Genomic DNA, 10,904 nt, shown 5'->3' with positions numbered 1-10,904 from the left:
TTTTAAAAATGAAAACACAAGATTTAGCAAGTGGAGAATTAACGGACAAAAATGATCAGGACAAATTTTAATTTTTTTTTTTTAAAGAAAGCTTTTAAAGAACTGATTATTTATGCCAGTGTATGGGGGCAATTTTATGTTAATAAAAGTGGATCAGGCCAGGCAGCAATGTCAAATATCCAACATAATTTGGACCAAATGTAAAATAAAACCTGCCTAAAATAAATGAATACTGTAGCATTAAAATGTATATTTATGAATAAAGTAATTATTAATCAACACTAAGCCAATATTGTATTTTAAATCTAGAAAAAGGGCAATGGATGGAAATATGAGGGCAGGGACAAATAGATGGTTAAGGCAAGGAATTCTGTTGTATTCCCAAATAGGTGTCTCCATCACAGATCACAAACTTCCTTAATTCTGCATTAATCAATCTTTGTTAAATACTGTTTCAAACCTGTTGGTCTTACCTGGTAACTGTCCAGCCCTCTTTGGAGCTTGGTGGACCGGGCAGTCACACAGCCAATAGATACTGACAGGATGGCTTCAACCATAAGTGGCAGTGTCCCTGAATGCTGTACAGGTTTTACTGTGACTTGCACTCTCCGGGAATGACCCTGTAGAGGTGAGGGTGCCATGAGGGAGTGATGTGGAAATGGGTGCCAGGAATGGGAATGGGGAGTGAAGGGGGAAGAGGATAAAGGAAGGGAAACAAATTAGGGAACAAAGAGTCAAATAATGCAAAAATTCCAGAGACTGTGTGTTAGTGTGGGACAAAGAAACCATGAGACCAAAACAATCTTAGTACCTGTCTGAGCTGAAAGATGCCTCCAGTGTTGACGTCTTTCGCCTGGTGAAGCTCCACTGCAGCATATTCCCCTAACTCGTTCAGTTCTAATATGGAGATCCACATTTCTATTCTGCGAGTCACTTCATTCCACCTGCAGAACGCATTCCAACATACAACACTCTCATTGCCCAGGGACTCTATTAGGAATAAGCCACCGTTCACTGACCACTTACTATGTGTTCGGCACTGTGCCATAGATGTTGCATACACTATTTTCTATTAACTCTCAAAACCTTTTGGTGTACGTTCTTTATTTTTTATTGAGGTGTAACTTACATTCAGTGAAATGCCAGATCTCAAGCACAGAGTTTGATGAGTTTTGACAAATGCATACATCTGTGTAAGTTATCCCACCGTTAACCTCAGAAAGTTGCTCTTGCTCCTTCCCATTCACCCTACAACCACCCCTCCCTGCAGCAGCCATGTAAGCTCATAGATTAGTTTTGCCTTTTCTAGATCTTCATATAAATGGAATCGTGTAGTAGTATATACTCTTTTAGGTCTGGCTTATTTGGTTCTGCATGTTTTTGAAATTCAGTTAAATGGATAGCAATAGTCTTTTTTAAATTTCTGAGTACTATTCTATTATATGAATACTACTACAATTTGTTTATCTATTCTCAGATTGAAGGACACTTGGATTATTTGCAGTTTAGGATATTATAGAGTTGTCATAAACACTTGTGTGTACAAGTCTGCTTGTTTTCATATTTTTGGGTAAATACTGAGGAGTGGCATTGCTGGGTCATAGAACAGGCAAATGATTGACTTTACAAGAAGATATTCTCCTGTTTTCTTCTATAAGCTTTACAGTTTTATATTTACGGTGATGTAGTTTTGTGTATGTTGTGAAGTAAAAATCGAAGTTTTTTTTTCCCATATTGATATACAATTTTTCAGTCTTGTTTGTTGAAAAGATTTTCCTTTCCCCACTGAATTTCTTTGTTGCCCAGTAGTTCCTTTGATCATTCTCATTTCACAAATGAGGAAACAGGCTCAGAGAATCCGTTTTCTTAACTATTGTCCAAGTGCTACTCTTGGCCCTGTGTCTGAAGCTCACAGGAAAGTACGAACCTGTCATGCAGCGTTCTTGTCTTAGCATGAAGAGAATCCACCTCCCAGATGGAGCTACCATTTCCAGCACACCGGTGGCCCCACACTTCAATCGCCAGCGCTCCATCTGAAATGAACTCCAGGAATTCCTCGGTTACGTTCACCACATAGTCCTGGGGTAAGCAGGAGGAAAGAAAGACAGAGCGACAAAAATTATACATAAAGAAATCTGTGACATTTTTTCCTTTTAACTTTATATAGATTCACTTTGGAGTACTATATATTAACTCGATCCCAATCTTAAAAACTATCTCTACTGTCTTATAGAACACCATCAAGAAAAAATAATATAAAATCTGAAAGTGATATTATGAGGTAATTTAACCCCACCCCTTTGTTTTATAAATGAAGACAATGAAGAATGCTACTTGTTCCACGTCATACGGCTTGTTAGTTACAGAGCTGACTGACTCTACGTTCCCTCAGTCCTGGTTCATCATTTATAGCTCCCCAGCTGCTCTGACGTTCAGCTGGCATAGACCAGTAAGCACATCAAAAAAGGAACATTTGATTGGTCCTTGCTATGGTGTAGAAGACTAATAACATTTTACATGATCATCATCATGATTCTGAGCTCTTGCTCCTAGACTCTCCTACCCCAATTCCTCATTTAAAACACAAACATATGACTGTGAGGAAATGAGTCCTAACTGACTGAGTAGTAGGGAACAAAGCCAATTTTCTTTCCATTCACGGCTCAGAGGAATCCTGGGTGAACACAACTCTGTGACTAACTTCTGGCAAGAGCTGATCCAACCTCACATTATTTACCGTCTTATTCATTTCCCTTAGAGAAAGAGCAAGCATTTCAGAAGAAAAATAAACTTAATGACCAATTAGTACAATCTACACACTTTAAAGATGAAATAAACCCAAGGGCACATAATGATTCCAGGGGCCCTGAGACCAGTATTTACTAAACCAGCTGTTAACTAGAATGCACTTGAAATTCAGATTTTATCATTCCTGCTAAATAGCAGCTTTGTAGATCCAAAGAAACACGGGGAATACAGAAACAAAAATGATTAATGAAAAATTTGAGAAACAGATTGGTGAGAACAGGTAATAAATGTGGGTTATTTTCAGAAAAAGAAAGACTTGATAGTCTTTACATATGTGAAATTTTATAGGTGGTGATATGGATTTGTTTTCTAATTGTAGAACTAAAAGGAATAGGCAGTTTACAAAAAAATAAATAAAAGGTCTTGAGTACCTATTGAGGATTGTCCAAGGAAAAACAAAATTACACAGAAAATAGAGTCTGTCTGTCGAAAATGACTTGTTGGCATTCCAATGTGAAAACCAGAAGGGCAGCTAATGTCCCAAAGTAGGTTTATGCAATATTCCCCCAAAATTTTCTTTTCCCATTTTATATTTTCTTTCAAAACTCATATGGTAGCCCTAACTGGTTTGGCTCAGTGGATAGAGCGTCGGCCCCGTGGACTGGAGGGTTCCAGGTTCTAGTCTGGTCAAGAGCATGTGCCTTGATTGCTGGCTTGATCCCCAGTAGGGGGCGTGCAGGAGGCAGCTGATCAATGTTTCTCATGGATGTTTCTAACTCTCTATCTCTCTCTCTTTCTCACTGGAAAATCAATAAAAACATATATAATAATAAAAGCATAACATGCTAATTAGACTGGACATCCAGACATCCTTCCGGACGAAGCCGAGGCTGCAAGGGCCGAGTCCCTTGCATGAATTTTGTGCATCAGCCTCTAGTATTAAAATAAAATAAAATAAAAGACATACTGATTAAAAAAAAACGAAAACAAAAAACTCAAGGATGAAAAAAAACCCTCATCTGATACATTAGAATGCTATGCTTAGAATTCTACACTATTTTCAAAAGAATGAAAATATCTACAGCAACTTACATGTTAAGATGTCCACATATATCAAAGTAACAAGATATAATTTTGCAATATGTATAATATAATCACATTTTTGTAAAAAAGTGTTTTAAGAAGTTGTGTGCATGACATTAAGAGTGTGTATCTATGCCCATTCATCTTTGTGAGCATATGTTTACCACACATATAAATGTTGTGGAATACAGAAAATAGTTTATCAAAATATGTAGCAAATTGTCATTGGTCATCACACCGCTGGAGAGTATGATATCGAGTATAGGTTTTTCAGATTTTATTTTAAATACTTTTAAATTTTTTGAAATTATATTGAAGTACACTTTGAGGTTATAAAGCCTAATAAACATATTAAGTCTATAAAACATTTTTATGGGGAAAATTTCTAAAGTACAAGTAGCCTTTTAAACTACACCCAGATTTGTTGCCTCCCACATAACTCATTTCATACCTTACAGTGAGAGAAGGTCACACTATACTGGGCATCCTTGGACTGTGGGGAAGGCACCTCTGGGTCCACTACTGGGGCAGCCACTGTGGACTCACACTGGTCCCAGAATGTGTATTGACAGAAGACAAAATTCGAGAGGTTTAAGGGCAGCCCAGTTGCTTCTTTAATTTTTACCTGAAGAGACAGATTTTTAAAAATGCAACTATAACTTCCATAAAGAAAACATTAAACTATGCATTCTTTTCTTATTTCAACTTCCCCAAATTTAAGATTAAGCGATGAAATAATCAGTCATCCACCTGACATCTGAAAATATTTGGCACCGCTTCATTAGGGTTCTATCTGTAATGAAATCTGTACCGTAGTTCTATAACTAGCATATAAACTTGGCAACAAATACATACAATGCTCTAAAATTTTCCCAGTAATTGAGTTTCTGATATAGATACAACCTCTACTAGAAAAGTATGCTTAAACTAACAGCATACATACACTCCTTTCATGCCAAATACACAGCCCTTTGAAATACCACACACAGGTCATCAGAAAGCGTGCTATACTTCTGGAAAAAGGACTGTTCATCATTGTATTTATTGCCAGAAAGTTTAACTTCTACTATGCTCTGTGAAAAACTCAAAATTTTCTATGAAATTGTTTTGAATTAAGAAGTCATTTTTCTGAGCCTCCCATCACTGTCCTCTCACCCGGCATGTCAGTTTTTTGACTCGGTGAATGACTTCCCCACTGCTGTCTACGACTTCAAGACTCCCACTCTCACTGGAGTTCTCTGAGGAGTCGTCTTCCACGACGCGCTCTGGGACAGCCCCTGTGACCCGCATCACTTCCACGTGGAGACGCCCTGCAACCTGGGTCAGGGGACCAGAGGACGTGGGGTTAAAAGGCATCGTGGACAACACAGACGGAGACAGAAAGTATTCTACAATATCCCGATGAGCAGCTGCACAGCTATCACTCGTCCATCTCCAGCAAGGAGGAGCTCAGCACTCCCGGAGCCAGTCCTTTCCACGCTTGCCCCTCCAATCATCCTGCCTGACTCTGAGCCAAGTTCACCTGCCTGTAACTTGCCTTCTGGAGTCATCTTCATTCTTACCCTTCTTGTACAGGATAGCCAACACACAGTTTAAAGACTACTATCATATTCTACCTGGAGTCACCTATTTTCCATGTGTATATATATTAGTTCACTTACTCATGCTATCAAATACCTGGCCTCTTGGGAATACCAAAATAAAGACGCAGACTCTGCTGTCAGGGCACTCAGTCAAGTGGGGAAAGACAGAGAAGTAAAAGCCCAATAACAACAGTGTAGACTAGCTGCTACAACAGAGATGATGTACCGGTTGTTATGGAATAAATTTATCACCTCAACAACTATTTGCCAAGAACTGACACCGTGCCAGGAACTGCGCTAAGTGTTGTATTGACAACAGTGAAACAAACAGACGTGGTCACTGGGCTCGGGGAGTTTCTATTCTCCTGGGAGTAGAGAATGGGCTGTCATTCCCACTGGAGCTGAGGGGTGAGACCGACTCCAAGAGAAACAGCACACACACAGCCAGGGAGTTAGAAGGAAACAGTTCCTTTAAAATGGTTTTTCAAAAAAATGGGCTTAAAATATCCTCACTATCCTGGGGGTTCTCAGAATCGGTGCTAGTTTAATAGTATCTCTCTTAAAGTTGTTGCAGAGAAACAAATCAAAATTGTTGAAATTTGCATTCCCAGAGTTGTAATTGGCCAAGTTATCTTTTATACAACAGCGTAAGGTTGTAATCACTGCAGCTGTGAAGGGTAACACATGTTCTGGCCGAGCCACTGTCATCTTAAATAGTGAGCTTGTTTTTAAACGTAGCTCAGACCCAACTTCCACAGCAATGTGCACTGGTGCCAGGGACCTGGGAGATAGTGGCTGATGGTATTTGGCAAGGCAGACAAATATGAGGAAGTAGTAAGGGGGAGGGAGTGAATAAGAGAAATCAGAAGATAGTGATTCTTAAGCTTTTTTCAATGCTTTTTGAGAACCTAATACATTTAAAAAATATATTTTATTGCTTTTTTACAGAGAAGAAGGGAGAGGGATAGGGAGTTAGAAACATCGATGAGAGAGAAACATCCATCAGCTGTCTCCTGCACACCCCCTGCTGGGGATGTGCTCGCAACCAAGTTACATGCCCTTGACTGGAATCGAACCTGGGACCCTTCAGTCCACAGGCCAAAGCTCTATCCACTGAGCCAAACCAGTTAGGGCGAATCTAATACATTTTTAATATAATTTCAGGGGATTCCTAGAACTCTAAAGCCCTCCATGGACTCTAGCTTAAGAACCCTGACTTAGCCATTGGATCCCTTTGCCACAGGAGTTGTGCCCATTTTTAACATGAGAAAAAGCAACTCCAGCCCACTGGTCTTCCAAAGCAAAATGTTCATGGGGGGTTGAGGGGGGTAGGGGGTGTTACGACATGTAGAAGGTAGGCTATGTACTTGCACACCACAACTGGGAATCTAGGGTTGATTTTCTAGGTTTGCTTTAGGCAGAATGGCATCCTATTCTAACTAAGCCTGCTCTAAATATAACAAAAAATAACCTTGCATGTTATTGAAGGACAAACTAGGAAATAAGGATATGGTTAAACTTAAAATTAAAACATCAGTTGATGGAATGAAAAAAATAAAAAAGTCTGAACTTGAACATTTTCTGAAATGTCTTAGGCCTAAATAAGGCCATATATCTAAATAACTGAAATATGAGAGTTTAAAAGGGGGGGTAACAATCCTGGTTGGTTTTTCTCTGTGGTTAAAGCACCAGACTGAGGACCAAAGGATCCAGATTCGATTCCCGGTCAAGGGCCCAGATGAGGGTGTGTGCAGGAGGGAATCGATCGATCTCTCTCTCTGCCCCCACTTTCCCACTCTCTCTAAAAATCAATGGAAAAAATATCTTTGGGTGAGGATTAACCAAAAAATAAAAAATAATAAAAGGGGGTAACAATGGGATAATGAAGCTTGTTTCCTTTGAATATTTTGGGTTTCAAATCTTGTAAAGACCACTCAGAGGCCAGGGGGGAACTAGAGTATCACAGAGGTAAGAGGTTAAAAGAAATGAATGCGGGGCACAGAGCAGAATCTGGTTTCCAAAGATTTCTAATTTGATGAAAACAAAAAACTTATGAAACAAAAATATAAAATGTGTTATAATATTCTTAAAACCATGACTTAAGGTTGATAGTTTCTATTGATATTAGTAGAGAAAAGAGAATGAGGATTGTGACTCTTTTGCCTAGTTTCTGAATCAACCTCAAGAACTTAAATAGAAAGACAAAACAAAACAAAAACTTGAACCACCATCATTTTCTCTGACGCTGGCTTGTCCTTACCTCCCCCTGCTGGCTGATGATAGGAACTGCATACTGAAGTTTCACATCACAATAGAGACACTCCAAAAACACATTAGCCACCCCGATGAGGTTGTGATTCTCTTGGGCTTCATAGAAGGGGTCACCTCGTTTCCCATAAAGTCTCTTTGCCTGAATGATAGGAGAGGCACGTAGGCAGCAGAGAAAGAAATAACACATCAAAATGAAATAAAATGATTTAAAACTAGCATTAACAATTTTTTAAAAAGCATTTATTCTAACAAATTTAAAAAGTAAATTAGAATCACATCACATAAATAAAACAAAATTAGCACATTGTTAGTTGGGGAACTAAGTGATATCGGTGTAGAGGATCCTTCTACAGTTATTGCCTCATCTTCCCTATCACACCCCACTTGCAGCCTGCTTCATTTCACTCCCCATGCTTTGCCTCATTTCCTTCACCGAATCGTTTTGATTAATAATGCCCAAAAAGTGAAATTACGCTCTCTAAAGTTATTCATAGGAATCTACCCAGCCATGATCACAGCTCGGGGAGCATGAACATATGCTAATGAATATAAAATCTGCACAGACTCCATCCAGCTGATTTCTCACAACACTGACGCAGCAGCACAAATTCTGTTCCACGTTATTTCACTTAAAATGTAGTAAAAAATGCAGCCAAGTAAGAATGCACTGTGTTCTCTTCATTTGGTTCTATCTGTGTAGGGATCACATGCTATGTTACTGAGCCAACTTAGCATTCCTTTCAAGATCACTTTTACTTTACTGTTTTAATCTACATGTCCAGAGCACCAATACAATGATTGTCAGGTGTGTGCACATGAGTGTGCGTGTCTGTGTTCTGACAATTAAATCATTTATACTTTCTGCTTCTAACATGACCAAGTCTCCTTTACATTTTATCTTTTTTACCTCGGGAACTTTTTCCTTCCATTCTTGATAAAGGTCTCTCATATCAATTAATCTATTCTCCAGCTTCTCAATGGTCCAAACTTGCGTGCCTTTCCCTTTCCTCCTCACTTGAATAGCTGGCTCACTCACTATTGCTCCTCTCTGCAGAACAAAGGAAAGCAAAAGCAAAACAAACAAAACAAACTTGTTATAACTTTTTGGATTGTTAAAGCAATACACATTATTGTAAAGTAGCAAGTTTAAGAAATATAATATATACAAAAGATGAAATCCTACCACCTACAGAATACTTTGGTTTATTTTCCATCTTTTATGTATATCAAGGCACACACTTAATTTTTATCAAAAGCAGAACCAAACAAAATATAAATTTCCTATTTCAATTCTCTCTCTACAGTTTTCATATTATGGTCATCTTCTTGTGTCCATGATTCTTCATAAACATGAATTTATAGGTAGCACAGCTATCCATTATCTGGATGGACTACTTATTTGACTATTCTCCTGTTCAATATTATGGCTGTCTCACATTTTTGCTATTATAAAGGACACTATGATAAGCATCCTTATACAAAAAGCATGTTTATGCTTTAAGTTCACTTCTATGACCATGGACTGAGGACACATTTCTCAAAGGAGAAGAACTTGGTCAAATGACTACAACCCAGAAGACCGATGAGACACTCCCTTACTCATTTCTGGCTTGACAATGAATGGATAAAAAACTATTCTTTTTCAAAGTTCTCCTTAAAGAGAAAAATCTTCAAGTTGAACTGATGGGAAACATCCAAATGGTTGCAGAGTGCTCTGTGAATGTAAAGACAGTTAGCATACCAGTCTTCCTTTCTTATAGAATTAATTCTGAAACTGATACTGCAACAAAACATACACCTAACCCTCATTTCAGAAGGGGGCATTTATACAAAAGAGACAAGCAGGTGGGATTACTTATACATATTTCTAGTTTTAAAGAAAGCATTTAAATTAGCAACCCCTTCAGGCCACCCAAATTCTCATATTCTGATCATCACATATCTAAGGGCATATATACAAGTGAAGGTCTGTAGCAGAAGTTTCAAGAAGAATGAGAACTCTGGCTCACTTGCGGATCTCCTTGGGGAGGTTATCTTGGAGGTCAGGTTTACAGTCCATCTTACAGGATTCACTAATGCACACCTTGCTCTCATTCTCACCTTTCTATTGGCACTGAGGTTTGTAGCAGGGATCTGCAGAGTCACCTGGTAGTCAGTGAGTTTGCTCATTTCCTCGGCTAAGAAGTTTGCCTCCCTCACCAAGGTGTTAGCCTTAACTAGCTGCTCGCGCAGTTTTGCCAGGCTCTGACGGAAGAGTTCATCCCTGTGGTGTAGCAGAAAAGGACGTGAGAAAATGGAAAAGCAAAGGAAACGGCAATTGGTTTCTAAGTGAGTCCCCTTTTCTCCTCCCAGGGGTCATCTTCCCTGGATATGGCTCAAGTTAATCACCTCTTTGCTAGAGAGAGATGCAGCGTGACTGCAAGAGTTAGAGTAGGACATCTGAGGTCAGATTGCTCTGCCTTTTATCTCATTGGCCCAACTTACTAGCTAAACGACTGGCAAGTCATTTAACCTCCCCGCCTCAGTTTCCTCATGTGAGATGGGGAGTGAAAATGGTAAAATACAGCAGCAGACGTGAAGATTAGATAAATATAGGTAAAGCACTTAGTGACCGGCACATGATAAATGATTAGTAAATGTCCGATGCTGCTTTAGTCCTATTAATTATTATTATAACACAGGAGTTTATTAATGGGTCTATAGACACACCTGGCTTTTTCAAATTCTGGGCTTTTCATTTACTAGATGGGTGATTGAGATAGAATATTTAAACTGATTCCCTGATCTACAAGACAGAAATAATAATTCCTATGGCATAGAGCTGTTAGGAGCATTAAATAAAATTAGACCATGTTTAGATGTGGTAAGAACACAGAAGTTGGCAATATTTTATTGCTCTTGTTGTTGTTGTTATTGTTATCACTACCATTTCTTCTACTACTACCTCAGTTCTTTTTTTTTTTAAATATATTTTTATTGATTTCAGAGAGGAAGGGAGAGGGAGGAGAGTGTTAGAAACATCAATGATAGAGAATCATTGACTGGCTGCCTCCTGCACACCCCCTACTGGGGATCGAGCCCACAACCGAGGCATGTGCCCTTGACTGGAATCAAACCTGGGACCCTTGAGTCCACAGGCCAATGCTCTATCCACTGAGCACTGGGCTACCTCAGTTCTGAAATAAATGGTTTAAAGTCACTGCTTCTCAGCTTTTTGGC

General features: G+C 39.0%; 1 protein-coding gene across 1 annotated transcript in view; it reads right to left on the bottom strand.

The window, feature by feature from the left end:
- Positions 1 to 473: 473 nt before the first annotated feature.
- The window catches only part of LOC102417865 (kinesin-like protein KIF13A), a gene marked incomplete at its 3' end in the record, with an annotated part of 77,949 nt that continues 67,518 nt past the window's right edge, over positions 474 to 10,904 (bottom strand). The window contains exons 16-23 of the mRNA XM_014466769.2: positions 9,786 to 9,948; positions 8,593 to 8,733; positions 7,675 to 7,824; positions 4,987 to 5,148; positions 4,283 to 4,456; positions 1,928 to 2,079; positions 812 to 944; positions 474 to 620 (exon numbers count right to left, since the gene is read on the bottom strand). Of these exons, the coding sequence (XP_014322255.2) occupies positions 474 to 620; positions 812 to 944; positions 1,928 to 2,079; positions 4,283 to 4,456; positions 4,987 to 5,148; positions 7,675 to 7,824; positions 8,593 to 8,733; positions 9,786 to 9,948 (1,222 nt within the window). The remainder of the gene's footprint in view (positions 621 to 811; positions 945 to 1,927; positions 2,080 to 4,282; positions 4,457 to 4,986; positions 5,149 to 7,674; positions 7,825 to 8,592; positions 8,734 to 9,785; positions 9,949 to 10,904) is intronic.

Source organism: Myotis lucifugus, unplaced genomic scaffold (genome assembly GCF_000147115.1).
Source record: "Myotis lucifugus unplaced genomic scaffold, Myoluc2.0 scaffold_356, whole genome shotgun sequence".
Classification (NCBI taxonomy): Eukaryota; Metazoa; Chordata; class Mammalia; order Chiroptera; family Vespertilionidae; genus Myotis; species Myotis lucifugus.
This window is presented reverse-complemented; position numbering and strand designations above follow the sequence as displayed.